Source organism: Macaca mulatta, chromosome 1 (assembly GCF_049350105.2).
Source record: "Macaca mulatta isolate MMU2019108-1 chromosome 1, T2T-MMU8v2.0, whole genome shotgun sequence".
Taxonomy (NCBI): Eukaryota; Metazoa; Chordata; class Mammalia; order Primates; family Cercopithecidae; genus Macaca; species Macaca mulatta.
Window position 1 is genome coordinate 181,976,496 of NC_133406.1, and position 19,095 is coordinate 181,995,590.

The following is a 19,095-nucleotide window of genomic DNA, read 5'->3' on the forward strand; positions in this document are numbered from 1 at the left end:
TGGGGTTTCACCATGTTGTCCAGGCTGGTTGTGAACTCCTAGGCTCAAGGAGTCCACCCACCTCGGCCTCCCGAAATATTGGGATTACAGATGTCAGCCACAGCACCTGGCCACTTTTTCACTTTAATACAAGAGTTTATCCTAGGACTAATACATTAATATCTTTACCAGAACCGTTTGTCATTCATTCATTCAAAAAAAGTTTTAAGTTCCTACTCTATTGTTGGCACATTATTGAACTGACAAGTGTTTTTGATAAACTTCCATCTTTCTTGAACTTTTTTGGGGGTCTCATAACAGATAATTATATTTTCATGGAACTTTTTGAAATCTCCTTTTAGTGTGGGACATATGTCTGATAGTTTATAGTGTCCTCTTTGAGTGTAATAGGAAATTAAGACAATGGAGTAACTTTATCTCAAAGTTCTTGGGTTTTTTTTTTGTTCTTGTTAAATCTAAAAGAACAGTGCTTCTTTCAAAAGGGTTTATGGAATCTCCTACAAAACTCTCCTAGTTTAATATTTTTCTCATTTAGACAGAATTTGGGTTCAGATTATTGATATACACTTTCAAATTTGCAAATGTTATTTTCCTAATCTTGTTGATATTGAAAATAATTTTTTTTCTTTTTCAGCTCATTTGATCCCTTCCAACTGATACCTTGTAATTTTTTTAGTGAAGAAAAGCAGGTACTATTTATGCATTAATGAATGACCCTAGACAATCCCCGCTTCCCCCTGTCAAACAGGAAATACTTACTCTTTTCCATATGTGCAAGGCATGACTGAATCTGAGAGACAATTTCTCCCTGCTGGGGTTTTAAATCATAATGTTTTTTAAAAATCTAGTTTGTGCTGAGCTTTGGTTAGTGCTGAGAACTTGGTGGGGTGGATGAAGGAGAACAGGGTGGGTATTCCAGGTGGGGAGAACAAAATCTCTGTTTTTATGGTCCCCCGTTTTGTTTTGTTTTTTATATTTCAGGAGCCATTTCAGGTGAAAGTGGCTTCAGAAGCACTTTTAATAATGGATTTGGTAAGGATAATCTATTGTGTTTACTTAGTTATTCTGATTTCTACTCTTGTGTATTTTTATTGCAGGCGTAAGACAGAGTATGGAAGACGTGTATTTTGGATCTTAACTATCCTCTTTTACAAGGAATCTAAAAATAAGTCTTTTCTTTTGGAGAAAAGCCAAACAATTGCATGTTTCCATATTTTAGAGAAAATAAATTAATGTGAGTTTTTGCAGACTGTTTACCATCATTAACCCTACTTTAATTTTCTAATATCTGTGTCTGCCACCTTTTAGATCACTGAAACAAAGTACAACTCCTGTAATTTGGAGGGTTTTTTTGTTTATACTAAACTACCAGTACCTCCAACAGTTTTTGTGTTTGTGATGTCTTTGTGTAGAAGGATTTAGAGTGATTTTTACTTTGTATCCTTACATAGTACCTTCCTTGAATAGGAAGAGTGTATCTTCATTTTGCAATTGCAAAAGTAGAGTCTGAGAATTTTTAAGTGTTTGGTTGAAAGCTTCTCAGCCAGCAGTGAAGATAGACCTGAAATAGTTTCTGTGCACTGATCCTAGCATCTAGTTCCTCTCCTATGCTACTTTATTTTATAAAAGCATGATGACTGTACTTACAAATGACTTTCTTACAATAAGTGAGTTTTGTTATTTTTTTTGTCAGGTGGGTTTGTGCGTTTGGGCTAAGTCTGTCTTGTATTTTTTTTAGCATGCTCATGTTTCTATGGCAGAAGTGATTGGTCTGTTAGGAGGAAGATACTCAGAAGTTGATAAAGTAGTTGAAGTAAGTTCTCTCTTTTAAAAAATGTTTTAGTTATTTAGTCCTACTACCATACCAAATATTTTTATAGAATTCAGTGAATATAATTAAAATACATACTTTACCTATGATATATATGAGAATATGCAAATGTAGCAAGTTATCTATTCCCAGGAGTAACTTAACATTCCATATGCCGAGCACCTGTTCCTTTTTACCACCAAGAGAGAACATTGCCAGGCCTTGGGTCCTCATTACCTTTATTAGCAAAAAACTACAACTTTTAAGAGGCCAGAAATATGTACTAACACTTGTAGTTGAAAGTTTGTATGCATCATTCTGTTGAAATTGTTGTCATAAGTAACAGGAGTCATTGAAAGAATACCTTTGTACGGGTATTATGTGGGCTGACCTGGAAAACTAACCATTATTATGACCTTGTTTGAGTAGAAAAATGCATGCTAAGTTCCTAGCATATAATCAGACTTTTGGAGTATAAGTCATTTGCAAGTTAAAGGCGCCTATGATATTGTCAAATAAAAGTCTTGGCCTTGAAAAGTTTCTGTATCTCTGAAAGAATTATAACATTAGAGTAATAGAATTAACAGGATTTTAGTATAATCATTTGAGGATCAATCGTTTATAGGTCTGTGCAGCAGAACCATGTAACAGTCTGAGTACAGGACTACAGTGTGAGATGGATCCTGTATCACAAACACAGGCCTCAGAAACCTTGGCTGTTAGAGGCTACAGTGTTATTGGATGGTATCATTCTCATCCTGCTTTTGATCCTAATCCTTCCTTACGAGATATTGACACACAAGCTAAATACCAGGTATTACCTGTATATTTATATTCTGTAAATGGTTGCACACCCCCTCAGTGCTCCCTTTTAAATAGATAAACTTTAAACATTTTTTGTATTGCATTTCTAATTTTCTTTATAATGGGGGTTTTATCTATTTATTTTTCTTTTTGTTTTTTTGTTTTTTTTTTGAGACAGAGTTTCACTCTTGTTGCCCAAGCTGAAGTGCAATGGTGCAATCTCGGCTCACTGCAACCTCTGCCTCCCAGGTTCAAGCGATTCTTGTGTCTCAGCCTCCCAAGTAGCTGGGATTACAGGCATGTGCCACCACACCCAGCTAATTTTTTGTATTTTTAGTACAAATGGGGTTTCACCATGTTAGCCACGCTCGTCTCAAACTCCTGACCTCGGGTGATCTGCCCGCCTCGGCCTCCCAAAGTGCCGAGATTATAGGCATAAGCCACCACACCCAACCAAAAAAAGAAAAAATTATGTATACTGGGGGTTTTAAAAGAACATACATTTTTTTTTTTCTGATTGAGAGATTGATAATTGTTTATGTAAACATTTAGAAAGTCAGTTATTTTATTAAGTACAGACAAGCCATGAATGTTACAGTGATAAATACTCCCAGAGCCTTTAAAAATTGATGGGAACAACTAGGACAGGTACTAAATATAACTGAAATAATAAGAGACATAATGTATTTTTTAATAGCTGGAGAAAAAGTTTTATTTTAATCTGGGATTTTACATTTGATATGTGACTGGGTTTGCTGTAGGGTATTTGTAAATTATTACTGTGTTGATAAGAATTACAGATGCAGGGTGGTGAATATAATTAGTGAATATATTCATGGCAAATACAGATTGTGTAGGCCATTTTTTTATTTTTAAGGGTCATTTTGGATTTGGTTGAACACATTTTTGCCTGAAAAATGTACAATGTGAAATGAATATTTAAGGCATTTGATTTAGTTTCAGTTGGGATGTGAACTTTTTTTGTTGTTTTTTTTTTAGAGACAGAGTCTTCTTACTCTGTCACCCAGACTGGAGTGCAGGTGGTGCGATCTCGACTCACTGCAACCTCCACCTCCCAGGTTTAAGGGATTCTCCTGCCTCAGCCTTCTGAGTACCTGGGGTTACAGGAATGTGCCACCACACCCAGCTAATTTTTGTATTTTTAGGAGAGATGAGGTTTCACCATGTTGGCCAGGCTGGTCTCAAGCCTGATCAGGCTGACCTGACCTCAGGCAATCCACCTGCCTCAGTCTCCCAAAGTTCTGGGATTACAGGCGTGAGCCACCGCTCTGGGCCAGATGTGAACTTTTTAATGCACCTTTTTGTTCCTGCTTTTCCTCATTAGATGTTTAAAATGTTAGTATGGATAAATATTGGCTTTTGAGTTTATGCAGTTGAAACTAATTATATTTTTCTTGTAATTGTAGAGCTACTTCTCCAGAGGAGGTGCAAAGTTCATTGGAATGATTGTTAGTCCCTATAATCGAAATAATCCCTTACCATATTCTCAGATTACCTGCCTGGTTATAAGTGAGGAAATTAGCGCAGATGGCTCTTACCGTAAGTTTTCAACAAAAATAACTTTATCCTATTTCTGCTCTCATTTATTTGACTCATACAAATCAAAAGATTTGCAACTGTGCAAAAGTATTTAATGCAAGAGTTTGTGCCCTCAACTAGGGAATCATTATTTGGGTGCCACCCTAGTGCAGCCACCCTCTTCCCTTTCTTAATCTCCTGCTATATTCAAGTCCCCACTTTTGTTACCATGGCCACTGGGCAAAAGGATTGAAATATGGGGAAAAGTTATGGCCAGGCAGTGTGTATGCTAGGTACTGGAGATACTGCAGTAAACAAAACAGTCTCTGTTCTCATGAAATTTTTTTTATAAATGCAGACTGGCTTTCTCTGTGATGGTATGCAAATGAAAAAAAAAATGACCACCAACTCCCTGTCACTTCCCAGTTTAGGGGTTAACAATGACTAACTCAATTTGTATATTTCGTTGCTCCCATTGTATCTCAGGAAAGAATTTGATTGGCATAGACCATCATTTGACTTGATTCCTCCGAGGTTTATGTCCACTTGTAGTCCAGTCATTTCTGGGTGGATAGGGAATTAGTATAGCAGACTAGGAAAAGGAAGGGAGTGTGGCTAGAAAGCAAATAATCAGAGGAAACAATAGGCTAAATAACTCTAGGATATTCTGTCATTACTACCACTGCTCTAGGTCAGGTCCCCTGGACGCTGCCACTACAGTTACCCCACATTGTACTCTTTCCCATTAGATCATGAGATCTTTGAGAATAAATACTGTATTGTACCCATTTTTCTATCCAGTTTCTAGCACAAGGCCTGGCATAAAGTAGATACTAAATGAATGAATGTTTAATAATTAATTTCTCTTCATTCTTAATGATCTCACTTGGATGCCTTATATTTTATAAAGACTTACCAGCACTGCCCCTATGTTATTTAGTATTAGTTGCTCTATTTTTTATGTATCTGCAACACTTTATTCCTCCCTTCATGGTCACTTTGTCTTTTAATGCAATTTATCTATTTAGCAAGTCCTAAACAAATTGTATGCCCGAAGAGCAGGGACTATGTCTTATTTGTCTTTTTCTCCAGTAGCACCTAATAAATTGCTTTGCATCTAGGAGGTGGTCAACACTATGTGGGTTTTTATTGAGTTAATAATATTGGCATTAACTTTAGTCTGGAATGTCCATTTTGAGCATAGCACGTAATACATAATACTCTTAAGCTCAGTACAGTTTTATAAAAAGAATCGCAATTGTTCTCTCTTTAATCATTTTATAATCTCACAGACTGCTAGGTTTTGATAATGAACCTCAATTCTGGTGGTGTCCAATACAATAGCAGTACATGTGACTTTAAATGTATGTTGATTAGAATTACATGAAACTTAAAATTTAATTCATGGAATTCTACTCTGGCCAAATGAAGTAACAAGAACTTGTCTGAAACTACCAAAACACTGGACAAAGTATATAAAATAATGGTATTTAAACACAATGTTGAGCAGCAAAGGAATGCAGTTGCTAAGATATGGGAAACAAATGAAAAGAGCCCGAAATTACCCTAGCTTACTGTTTAAGAGGGTTTTCAGATATGGCACAAGAAGGAGAAACCCACCCAGAGTCAGGCAGACTCAGTTAAGGTGATGGAGATAAGGAGACCAAGACAGCTGAGTTTGTGAGACAGCGCCCCAAGAGAACAGAAAACAGAATGGAGAGTGAACTCTGGAGATTTGTAGAAGGGTATCCCTGGAGTATTTGGCAAAATACAGATCAGCACATGCATGTGAAGAAACTAGCCCAGATGGGAAAGAACCACTTGAAAGCATTAGAGGGAACTATCCATGATGCTCCCGTGAGCTACCATTGGACACAGCTGTCTTGTAAATGACTTGTCCACGCTTAACGCTGCATATTAGATCTTAATCCTGGGTCTTTTGCTTTGCCCTTAGAAATCCTCTGGTGCAAGAATTAAGGTTTTCTAGAAGCCATGGGATACCTTGTGCTACAGTACTTTTAACTCAGGTCATATCTTTATAATATCTCTAATGGTTTAATGTTTTCTTTACTTGTGACAGGGAGGAAATATATTTAGTGATTAGTTTTCTTATATTTTAGTGGATAAAAATATTCTCTATAAAAGGAAACTTTTATTGACTTTAAAAGTACCTTTTTTTAAATTAAAAAATATTCTAAAAATACCAAATAGACCTGTATATGATTTGTGTGTGTGTTTTCATGTTTTTGCATCAGCATAGATTGGAAATGCATTATTTACCTTTCTTTATTTTCATTTTCAACTTTCACTGAGAGCAGGAGTCACTCTACTGGAATCAGATCCCAGCTCTGACATTTATTGCTTATTTTACCTTGGGCAGTTTACTCTCTCATTCTCCTTTGCCATATCTGTAAAATGAGAAAAAATTACTACCTTGCTTACAGTAGGTATATGGTTGTAAGGTGTGTCAGTAATATATGTAAAGTGCTTAGAAATAATAAGTTTTCAATGGATAGTTATGATTATATAGCTGGTATCCGTATTTAGTAAGTAATCAAAGCATGTCAAGTAAGTGATCGTTATCACCAAAAGGAGTTTGCTTAGTACTCCACGTACTATAATGTGTCACTCTTTAAGTTTTTGGAGAAGAGGAAAATTGAGCAATTAAATAAAAAAGATCAGTCATCATCATCAGGCTTGCTGTCCGCTGTCCTTCTTCTAAACACCTGAAAAAATACCTTTTTAGAGCATATTGACAGTTAAGCTATGCTTTATTTCATTATGAGGAAACAGTTGTATTTTTCCCTTTTTTTTTCCATGACTTCGGATTTGCTGGCATTTTATTTATTTGAAAAGCCTTATCATGGTAGAAACCCAGTTGAGAGGCAGTATTATGTAAAAGTTAAAAGCAGAACTCTCGAGTCTTACTGCCTGGGTTCAAATCCTGCCTATGCCTTTATATCTGATTATGAGCAGGCTAACTTTTCTATGATGTAGTGTCCTCATCAAAAAAAAAAAAAAAAAAGGGCAGGGGGCTGGGCGGGAATAATGGCAGCTACTTCATTTAAGTGATTTCACATAAAGTTTTAGGTGGCACATAGTACACATTGTAAGTGTTACTATGATGGTATCAGCCTTTGGTAATGAATCAGCTGAGCTTTTAAAAAAATGCTACAGATACATTTGCATGGGGCTCTTGAAGGATATGTGAAAAATTGCTAAGATAGCTCATTGTTTCGTATTTTTTCCTTTCTAGATGAATATATGATGTCCACCCCTTGGGCTTCTTTCTTTCCTCCAGAGTTTAGTGTAACAACTTTGACTCAAAGCAGTTGCTGCCTCCCTAGAGTTCATCCTATCCTCTTGTCTAGTCTTAGATTAGCTCTTCTAGGGAGGTGGAATGAGTTTGGGCTCAGAAGTGAGGCGAACCTGCTGGGTTTTAACATCTATGTCCTGCCACTTTGCTAGCCTAAATATGTTTTTTAATGTATCTCAGCTTCAGTTTTCTCACCTGTTAAAAAAAAAAAAAAAAAGATATGGCATTGTTGTAAGCTTAATAACCTGTATATATGTGTTTTTTAAATTATCACTTGGATGGCAATGTGTCTCAGTTTGTCTAGGATAATCCTAATTTAAACCTGTGGTTCAGGCATAATTATTCATAGTACCTTCTTTCATTCAAAAAGTCTCTTGGTTTAGGTGATAAATTACATGATCATCCTATCATAGTGCCATGCATAGAGCTGTCATGTAAATGGCACTTCTACTCTTCTTTATTATTATTAATAGCTTGGCATTAATATGCTTAGTGGACCAAGTACAGTCAGGCAATAAATATTTAATGAATGCCCACTATGTTTAAAGTGCTGTTCAGCTGGTCTACGAAGCTGTGGTTGTAAAAACACTGAAGGGAATTTTAATTATAATTAAAAGGAGATTGGCGAGTTAAGAAATAGTTGATGAAAATGTGCTTCTTTATGCTTTTCTAGGCTTACCTTACAAATTTGAAGTACAGCAGATGTTAGAAGAACCTCAGTGGGGATTAGTATTTGAAAAGACAAGATGGATAATAGAAAAATACAGGCTCTCCCATAGGTATGTACTGTAGTTTGAGATGGTTGCACATCTGCAGTGTTGCTCATTAAATTATGTTTCAGAGAAAACCCAAGTTAAATATAAAATTGTGATGTATGGCATCTGTGATAGTTTATTACGAAACTGATTAGTTTATAGTATTCGTTTCATCAGTTTGTTTTCATATTTCTTCCTACAGCAGCGTCCCCATGGATAAAATCTTTCGCCGGGATTCTGACCTGACTTGTTTGCAGAAAGTAAGCTGCCTTCATTTTAATTGGTTCCATTGTTCACAGATTCTAAAGCTATTTATCTCAATGTGTTTTCCCATGATGCCTGATACTTTGTGGATAATTTTCTGTATATTTTATTACTTTTTCCTTTGGAAAATTAATTTCTAGGAGATAATTAGTAATGTGTTTTGTTGCCCAAGCTTGCACATAGAAAAAAATACTATTTTAGAATAAATTTGTCAGTGTCAGCTGATAAATTTCTTCGCAGATTATTATTGTACACAATGGAGAACATTTTTCTCATTTTATTAAATTTGAAAGTGCCATGTTTCCATTTTAGCCTTAACAATTGATCATTTTTAAGAATGATGGTATAACTCTAACAATTACATTTAAATAGTCATTTTATTTAACTTTCTAGTAGGAAATAAGAGTTTTGAATTCTATCAGTTCACTTCTAGGTTTTGCTTCTGTAATGACTGAAGGCTAGTAGATTTGTAACATTTGTCTTATTTTTTTAAATAGCAGTTGGGGATAGAAAATTTAAACGTTAAGTTTCTTTTTAATATTTTTTACTCCTCTGTTATATCCACTTTTTTTCTGTGTTGTTGAAAAAGTATATGCACATTTCCAAGGAAGTAGACTCTAACTAGCATCCTCATTTTGAAATGGTAGAATCCTATGTTTTTATGTTCATAGAGTTGTGTGTGTGTGTATGCTCAGGATTATTTTGCTTTGTAAGTGTGACTACAAATGAAGAAAAGTCACAAATATGTCCAAAGTAGAAAGTGTCACATAAACAATCTCAGGTTTGTCTCCTTATGTAAAATCATAAAGGTACTAAGCTGAGTGTTCCTCAGCAGCAATTTCCTACATTCCAGCTCTATGACTATTAAACACAAGTTAATCTTCAGCCATTTTTAAGGAGAGTGTTTCTCATTTGAGCATTAGGAAATGTGAGGTCTGGAAAGGGAAAAAATCGTGATAGTAATGCAAACCCTCATACTTTTTCTGTATTTAAATATAAAACTTTTCTTTTCAACTAGCTTTTGGAGTGTATGAGGAAGACTCTGAGCAAAGTGACCAATTGCTTTATGGCTGAAGAATTCTTGACTGAAATAGAAAATTTGTTCCTTTCCAATTATAAAAGCAACCAAGAGAATGGAGTAACCGAAGAGAACTGTACAAAGGAATTGTTAATGTGATTATTTTAAAGTTAAGACATTTTAATCTTGACACAGTAGATCTTACTTTCAAAGTTATAACCTTGAAGTGATTGTGGTTAACATTGGCACAGCTTTGGTATTTTTTCTCTATTTCACAAAATTCAAACTTTGCCACATAAATCATGTGAAAAGGAAGAGATACAGATTTGCTTTTATACAGTGATGATCAGAGTGTTCTGCAAACCAGGGTCCACCACGGTGTTCTAGACCTTTACTGAGCGATGCTGTAGGCTGTGAAACTTAGGAGCCTGGTCGGCTTTACTGTTGTGTTCAGCTTGGGATTTGGACTATGTCTCTAAGTCATTTCTTCCCTGAACTAGTCACTTATGTTCCACTGTGGTATCTCATATTTCATTTAGAAGCACTTCGATTCTTTCCATATGTTCTGGTGAGATGTGTTGATGGTTATAAATGAGATATGGATGGGTGGTCACTGAGATAATTAATGTGGTTTAGAACTACTGATTAATAAATCTAACAACAGGAGGCCAAGAGAGGCATGACAAGAAAATCTTAAAAACAGGAAAAACCCAAAGGAGAAATGACCAGTTTTTAATCATGGACACTTGCTTCCATTTCATTGTATAGCAAATGCCATTTTCTCAGCTGTCTGAAAAATTTTAACTAATTTTACACACATAAAATAATTAGCTTCAATTGTGTGTCCACTTACATTAGTAGGTTTGATAAAACCTCATTTAACTGGAACATAGGTAATCATAACTCTCAAACTGTTTTTTTCTACTACCTACTATTAGGAGAAAGAGGCAAATGATAATAAAGCTGGAATAAATCAGAGATTTAATTTTTAGAACAAGCCTTTCAGGACATACTACATATTCAGCCCAGTTTCATATGCTTTCTGAATCTATAATGGAGGTCAGGGAACTTTTTTAATGTAAAGGGCCAGTTTGTAAGTAATGTTGGCTTTTCAGGCTGCATGTGATCTCTACAAGACATTCTTCTTTGTCTTTTTTTTTTCAGCCCTTTAAAACTATAAAAACCATTGTTAACTCACAGGCCTCATAAAACATAGGTTGCTGGCTATTATTCTCCAACTCCTGATCTAGAAAATTTTAAACATTAGAATTTTGTTTTACATTTGTTAAGCCTTACATCATCTTTAAATGACACCAAAACTCAGAATTGTGATCTGCATTTAAGCCCATTTTAAAATAAAATAAGCAGTCATGCTGCCTCATTTATTGAAATTCAATAGATTTCAGTTTATTTCTTAGTAGTCAGAGAATTGATTTATACCTATTCACCAAGCATTCTTACTAATGTTTCCTTATATCTAAACCAGATTCATTCTATATTTTTGCTTTGTTTGTAATCAGTAGCCAATGAAGAATAAGGAGTATTGGAAGAAGCAGTGAGCCAGGTTTAGGTGACCTGGTTCTTGTCTCAACTTTGTGATTTGGGGATGTCAACACAGTTTACTTTTCCTGAGCCTTAATTCTTGTGTAACTGAAGTCTAACTTAACTTCTTAATGTCCTTCCAGAACCAAAATTATATTTGTTCATTCTAATTGTTGGACTACTCATGTGAAGTTTATATTTTCAGTTAATACAGTTTCCAAATTAACATACATTTAAAAAAAGTTTCAGTTAATACAGTTTACAAATTAACATACATTAAAAAAAAACACACAGAAATTTTTCCATTTCTCTGTGTGCACTTAGGATAAACAATGAAGTATAGCTTATAAAACAATTCGTTTGAGGGCTGAGAGTGTAAGAGTAACTATACCAAAAGTCAGGAAACCTGAGCTCTTACCCTAACTCTGTTACCAACTTTGCTGTGTGACCTTAATCAAAACATATAACCTGAACCCCACGCTCACCAGTAAATCAAGGGCCTGAATTTTATGGCTTAGTATTCCCTTCCAGGCTCAGAAGTTGCATGGTTCTGTGAAAGGCAGTTCTTGATTCCTTTGTACTCATCTTCTTTTTGACCTGTTTCCTTATGATATATTGGTGAAAAAATACAGAAAGTGTTTTATATTAGCTTTCTTGATTGACATTTCCCTATAATACTGATGAATTTGGGTAATGGAAAGTAATGGAAGTTGTTAAAAGTACTGCTCTCAAATCTGAGTTTCCCTGTCCTGTGTGCCAATGTTTAACCGTATTTGCTAATCTAAGCCATATTGTGAGGATCTCAAGGATGATACTTGTCAAGAGTTTGGGGCCTTGAGAGCACAATTTTCAAAGTAATATTTAGTATTTTCTGACTATAGAGTTCATTTGTCTTGTAAAATATATTTTAAAATTACAGAGAAGTGTGAAGTACAAATATCTCAGTGCTACTATTTAAAAAACGCAATTAGTGTATAAATCCTTCCCCATCTTTTTAACAGCATAATTTTAGTATGTTAACATTGGTTACTTTTTTATCTCTTCTTCCATCATTTTCCCTGCTTCCTTTTTCTTTTGTCATATTCTTAAAACAATTTTGCAACCACAGGTACCCACATTGCTGTCACTGCCAGCCTTGGGCTACTACCGAGGATAATGGAGCCAGGGCCTTGGAGAAGCACAGAGGAAGTCTAGAACTGAGGGGGCCTATGACACAGGAAGTTCAGGATGCAGGGTCTCAAAGGAACACCTGCCTCTAATGTTTACAGAAGTGAAGAAAGGACTAAGGGACTTAAAGACATGCAGGTGTCTTCATCCTGATTCTGTCTTTATTATTGCGCAATGGCTATAAAATAATGAGCTTAATTTTTTTTTTTTGTTTTCTGGGTTGGCTAATGGAAATCGACGCTAGCACTTCCCCAATATTAGACTTACCTAATTCCAAAGTAGCATTCAAGGAAAGAAAAAGCAGTGGAGCAGGATCAGTAAGCTCAGACTCTCCATCTCCATTATTTTAGCCTTGACCATTCTTCTCTAATCCTTTTAAATTATCTTCAGTTTCCTGTTCAAATTATATGGCTTCAGTTACAATTTGTTTGACCCTGTATTCAGAGCTGCAATATGATTGTTGTGGGCCCTAGGTAGTTTTGCCTTCTTAGACCCCTTCTTCCATACAAAATTTAAAGTGATATTTTACAATTGTGTTTGTATGAAATGAATGTATTAATATTTTAGATTAAAACATTTTGTTTAGTCTAAAAGTTCAGTGTTTTCTTATGAGGCTGAAAAAAAAATTAAAATATTTTTCTGGGCTTCTAAAATACTGTGGGCCTTAGGTACTGTGCGTAATGGATAAGTTGGCACTGCCTATATTCTGAAGGGCATCACTGGAAAAATAGCAGTCATTATTCTGTCCCCTTCTCCCACTAGCACAGTTCTTGGGGAAGCCTTTGCCACCCCAAGCAAGAGCACTATAGTTTCCATGGTTATAGATCTATAGACTTGAACTTCCTTCCCAACCTAACCAAAACTCACGCGGGTTACTTGGGACCATTCATCTTCAGAAAAGATAGGAAGCAGTGGTTTCTTTTAGTCTTCAGATATTTTGTTCTGGTCGGTCCCTAATCTATAGTTTTGAAACTCGTGCCGCACTTGAAAGGGAAACATCCTACTACCTTTCTTTGCTCTCCATTTCCCACAAACCCTTTCCTTCATCGTCACTCCCTCCATTCTTCTCAGCATATAGATACAAGACCCTTCTTTCTATTATTTGTTGAGAGCTAGGCCTGTAGAATAGAGATGAACAGACCATTCATGTTTCCCTGAAGCTATTTAATGCTGCTCCCAGTCTTCTGTCCATACCATTCCTTCCCTGCCCCTAGGAGTGGGGTTAAGGTCTGTGACATGCAGACTGTAAGCACAGTCAGAATCTGCAGCTCTCAACCCAACAGAGACTGTGGCCTCAACATGCCAACCGGAGCAGGTCTCCTCCTCTGCATTACCTTCCTCCCATTTCTCTTGCTGAGTCCTGATGAGTTGAGCTGGAGGAACTAATAGTCAGGATGCCCTGGAATTGATGCTGCTCTGTTTTGTGCTCACAAAAGAGCCGTGTAACACATGACCACCTGAGTTGAAGCCATCCAGTCGCAAGTCAACAGACAGCAGTTGATGGAATTCTCAGTAGAAATTCAGTAAGGGTGCCCACATTTTTTTTTTTCCACCTATACTCTACCAATAGCTAGATTGGTCTAAATCTAGAGTCACTTATATGGTATTTAGGAAAACTTGTTTTATCCAAGCACAAAGAAAAGCACATACATTTTTATGATCATCTGCTTCGTCAGGGTAAATAAATGATTTAAAAAGAATTTTGATCAGCAGCTCTAGTTTACCAGTACTTTAATATTAGTTTTCTTACAAATTAATATATTTTGCAATATTTCCAGAAAATCAGTGCGGGAGAATAATATAATTTAGGATATATTTCCTGACCTTTTCTTAAATGGCTTTATGTGCTATTCCCCCACATTCTGCTTTCTCTATTTTCTTTTTTATTTAACCTATAATTATACTTTCTAGTATATTCTGAGTCTGTCTTCTAAGCCACCTTACATTTTTCCTGGAACAAGAGAGGGAATAAATATGTTGTCTCTTAAATCAGGAGAAAATAAAAATATCCCAGGGGAGCTGTGATTATGCCAAGAGCTCTAAACAGAAGTTTGAGAAGGTAAAATTAAGTTATAATGTCTGAGTTGTTTTTATTTTCTTCCTTTGATGTTTACAAAGGTATCCATAAGAACTTTAATTTCAGGGAAAAAATGCCTGATTTGCTCTTTTTGACGTTTCCTTGTCTCTTAAGAAGTCAGTTAAATATTTTTCATAGTTTATATTCCTATTTCATAGATTACTGTAAAATGTGTTTAAACCTACGAATTATAAAATAGTATTTAGATTCTAGCATGAGTTAAATAGATCAATCATATATCTTTAGGTTTGTGGATTTGACATGTAAATTATGTGTTGTGTATAAGTTACTAAACATACTGCATGGTTATTGATAAACTTGTTGCTTGTTTTTTCCAAATGCTATCAGTGTTTGTGGACTTTCTAAAATTAGTGTGAATTTTGGAATGTTCTGTAATAAAATATAATTTCAACTATTTTGTACATTTAAACATGCCATGTTGTATATGTCTGTATTTAAAAATATTGTAAATATCTGCATTTTTAGAATTATGAAAGATTTTCCTCAAAAATGACAACTCTCCATACTTAATTGTGACACATTATAAAATATCTGATTTTAAGCTTTTGGATTTTATCTTGTTCTAAAAATTAAGTTTAAACATGCTGGAGATTCCATAAAAATAAAATTTTGAAAATAAAGTGATCATTTCGATTCTTTCTAAATTATTAGCAATATATACATTGAATTGCAAAAAAAAATGCCACATATTAATTTATCAAAGATTTGTTGAGCATCTATTATACAGAACACTGTAGGGGAAGCAAAGATGAGGAAATCTTGGTTTCTTCCCACAAGAAGCCTTATCTAGTAAGTGGGAAAACAGATAAAGCCCAACATGAATAGCTAAGACACTAGGATGCAAAAAGACTCCCAGGGTAATGGATGGTTAAACAAATGAGAAAATTCTCTGGAATATGAGCAGTGAGATCAATTTCTGGGGAAGAGAAACCGCCTAATCAGATTTGGTTAAATAGCATCTGTGGGAGGATGCTCCAGAGAGAAGTGTTTAGCATAGATGTGGAGATAAGGAATGAAAATGGTGCGAGTTTTGGTTAAAGGGTAGAGTATATGACGATGTTCGTTACGAAAGCAATACACATTCTGTCAATGAAAGGCTATAGAAGGTGTAAAGGAAGTGAAAATCTACCTTAAAAGCAGTATTCACTCATTTATTGATCTTCAACTTTCCAGGCTGTTTGCAAAACCTATAAATTTTTTTAAAAACCCAACAGAACCATACTGTGTATCTTTAACTTCCGTAATTCTCATTGAGGACATCTTTCCATGTTGGCGCCTAAAGTCTATTCATCCTTTACAGTAAGTACATAGTATCCTGCAGTATATATTTTTCTTAATTTATTTGATCTGTTTTCAGATGAACTTCAGGTTGAATGATTTTTTCTTTTACACAGTTAATACTTCTCAGAAGAGTCCTAGAACCCTAGTTCCTAGATCAACTATGTACCCTTTAAATTTTGTTAGTATCTGCAGAAAAATTTTTAATTCCTATAAGCTAATTTTCCTTGCAGTAGTACAGGCATATTCCATCTTGTTATAGAACCAGTTTGAACCCAGGCACCTAAATGATTAGGTGGCAAAGTACAAGAAATAGTAAATCCAATGCAGGTATTTCTGATTGGGTCGCCCTTCCGGGCTGCTTATCTTCAGTAGGTTCCTTTCACATTAGTGTTATCCATTGGAGGACAAGGGGAACGAGGAAGAGTGGAAGGTCACGCACCTGGTACCTAACTACTTTGGAAATACTTTGGCTTGGAAATACACATGGTTTTTGCTGTTCCTTTGGCAAGAACTAAACATACAGTGCCACCTGAATGCAAAGGGAGCCGCTAAATGGAAAGGAAATATGAATCTTTGTTAGTGACTTGCTATGTCTGCTACAGATGGCTTGGGTTGATTTTCTAAAATATTATAAACTCATCTTTACATGGCCTTTAAACTACTGTACTTGAGACCCCATGTTCATAAAGAAAAGTTGACATCAAATTTCTTTGAAACCAGAGCTCTAATATTAAAATGGATAACTTGTCCCCCTTAATTCAGAGAATTTTAAAGCTGGAAAAAGTATTGTTCAGGCTAACCGTTCTATATTTTAATAGGAAACAGGTTCCCAAAAATGAAGCAAGTTGCCCAGAGTAATAGCCAAATTTATATCAAGATCACCCCTAGAAAGACCCCAGCTCTGCCACCTAACCCAAGTGCTCTTGCAGCATCCTTTTAGTGATTTCACGTTATTTTTCAGTCTCATAAAGAACTACTCAGTGTTTTATGCGAGATTCAAATATTAATATATGTTTTAATTTAAAATGTAATTGTCTCTCTTAGAACTGCAAGATCTTATCAGTGCCCAGAACATGACTTTTGTGGAACAGTTGACTAAGGAATTACTATTAGAAGTGATATAATTAGTGAGACTTTATTAGCTTTATCAAAGATTAACTTTTTTGGCATTATCTAAGAGTAACAAACCCAAATCCTCGACGTTTACATGCATGTCCACAAAGCCATGTCCTTCAATAATCTTAGTGAAAATATTAATGTCTATGGCCACTAGAGGGTGCTCTGTCACAGTGTATCAGCACTGCCATCTCAGCCCAGTACTGTTGTCTTGCCTAAGAGGCAGAAAAGACTGCACGTGTAACGGAATTTGTAAGCACTAATGCATTCACTTTTCTAGTTCCTTGAGGTTGTATGATCTAGGGATGAGTTTCCTTGTTTCATGGTATCTCCAGGTTAACTATCTTCACTTTTGTTTATAATAGTAACAGCCATCCATTGATACATGTAATATCCATATATTATACGTAAATACAGTGCTAAAAATGCTTTACATACAGTGTCACGTTTAGTTTCCACGACAACCTTGCAGGAAGAATCTTACCACCCCCATTTTAAACTTAGCCATAGAGAGTGTTTAAGTAACTTGCCCAACGTCATGCAGCCAGAAGTGGCAGAGAGAATTCAGATTCATATATAATTCTAAAGCCAGCTCATTAAGCTATTATGTTATTGATTTCAGAGCTGGAAGAAACTTAAGGAACAATTTAGTTCAGTCTCCTCACCTTGAGATGGGAGAACTGATACCCAAGTCCAAGTCACAGACCCAGTCAAAGCCAAATTGGGAAGTCAAAGTGTGTGCATTCCTTCTCCTGAGGTCTTGGGCCACGCCTCATGGCAATCCTCGCCTTCTCTGAGCAACAAAAGAAACCCTGCGCTCATAGGTCCTGTGTCATGCCTTACCCAAACATGGTAGATGATACCAAGGGATTGTCTGTTACCCAGACAACAGAAGAAATGGACCTTGTGGATAGAAATTTTGCTCTGACATGGCTCTCTATTCTCTATTCATAAGAACCTCTTACATTGTCAAAGGGAATTAATCTTCCTGCTTCCAACAGGCCCCACTCCATCCTCTACACTGAAGCCAGAGGGATTTTTTTTTCTTTATGAAGCATAAATCTGAGCACATCACTTCTGTGCTTAAAGCTTTTTTTTCTTTTTTCTTTTTTTTGAGACGGAGTCTCGCTCTGTCACCCAGGCTGGAGTGCAGTAGCGTGATCTCGGCTCACCACAACCTCCGCCTCCCGGGTTCAAGCCATTCTCCTGCTTCAGCCTCCTGAGTAGCAGGGATTACAGCCATGTGCCACCATGCCCAGCTAATTTTTGTATTTTGAGTAGAGATGGGGTTTTACCGTGTTGGCCAGGCTGGTCTTGAACCCCTGACCTCTTGATCCACCCGCCTTGGACTTCCAAAGTGCTGGGATTACAGGCGTGAGCCACCGTGCCCAGCTGCTTAAAGCTTTTTAATGACTTGGCAAGCTTTCTGCACCACTCCTGACACGGAAGCACAGAAGACCCTTACGATGTACCCCTCTCTAGTCTAACCTGCGACTCCTGCCTTCAAATACACACACACTCCTCCTGCCTGTGCTTTTCACCCCAGCCACTCAGCCCATTTCAACTGCCCATCTTGGATTAGACAAATCCGAGATGAGCAGCTTCACCCCTGCAGGCTCACCCCTTTCCCCATGCTTGGACAACACACCTTCCTGGTCCCAGCCTTCTTCAAAATTCAGCTTAAACATCACTTCCACCTGGAAGCCTGCCTGCCTTGAGTCTTCATTCACTCCAGATGGAGTTGACTGGGCCTCTCTCACACCCTGTTCTTATCTCTCTCAGCCCCAGTCACACTGCCTTCTGCTTGTTTTCTTTTCTTTCCTACTACTTCTAGGAGACGGAGCTTCTGAAGGGCTTGGACCCTGCCTTCTCACACTTCATATCCCCAGTGCCTAGTATAATACCTAGCATAGATTAGGAAGGCACTTAACTGATGGCAGCTTGATGAATGGATACATAATTGAATAAGTGAAAGAAAGCAAAAAGAAAGAATGGAAGGCGGATTCTTGGGGAAAAATTAGTTCTATGACAATCAGATGCTCGATTTCCTGTGAGGAGTAGAAAATAACTGAGACAAAGCTGTTTGTTCTGAAAAGCAAGCCCCAAAGTCTAGGTGGGAGCTGAGAGCCCCAGAGAAACCGCATCTCTTCATTAGCTTAAGTGCAATGAGCACTTCAAGAGACCTGAATCAACTGATTAGCAAGGGCAGCCTACTGGAGAATACATCTATTCTCTTGCAATTTTCTCAAAAACAGGTGAGATTGTAACACTATAAACATAATTGCATTTTCTAATCAAAAGTGCAACAAAACTTGGGTAATTATGAGGCGGCAGCGGTGTTACCACTTTATTTCCTGAGTACTTTTATCCCTATGAGCTGGGTTG

At 36.4% G+C, this 19,095-nt stretch overlaps 1 protein-coding gene across 8 annotated transcripts in view; it reads left to right on the forward strand.

Annotated features, from left to right (window-relative positions):
* MYSM1 (Myb like, SWIRM and MPN domains 1) overlaps positions 1 to 14,933 on the forward strand; it is a 44,539-nt gene extending 29,606 nt beyond the window's left edge. The window contains exons 13-21 of one of the 8 annotated variants that reach the window (XM_015140697.3): positions 635 to 689; positions 982 to 1,032; positions 1,739 to 1,813; positions 2,436 to 2,624; positions 4,042 to 4,174; positions 8,143 to 8,248; positions 8,427 to 8,484; positions 9,507 to 9,661; positions 12,157 to 14,933. In XM_015140697.3, coding sequence (XP_014996183.1) covers positions 635 to 689; positions 982 to 1,032; positions 1,739 to 1,813; positions 2,436 to 2,624; positions 4,042 to 4,174; positions 8,143 to 8,248; positions 8,427 to 8,484; positions 9,507 to 9,661; positions 12,157 to 12,307 — 973 coding nt within the window. In that variant the 3' untranslated portion in view covers positions 12,308 to 14,933. Of the gene's footprint in view, positions 1 to 634; positions 690 to 981; positions 1,033 to 1,738; positions 1,814 to 2,435; positions 2,625 to 4,041; positions 4,175 to 8,142; positions 8,249 to 8,426; positions 8,485 to 9,506; positions 10,903 to 12,156 lie in introns of those variants that run through there. The other 7 variants (XM_015140704.3, XM_015140716.3, XM_015140725.3 and 4 more) reach the window with 7 other exon arrangements.
* The last annotated feature ends 4,162 nt before the right edge of the window (positions 14,934 to 19,095 follow it).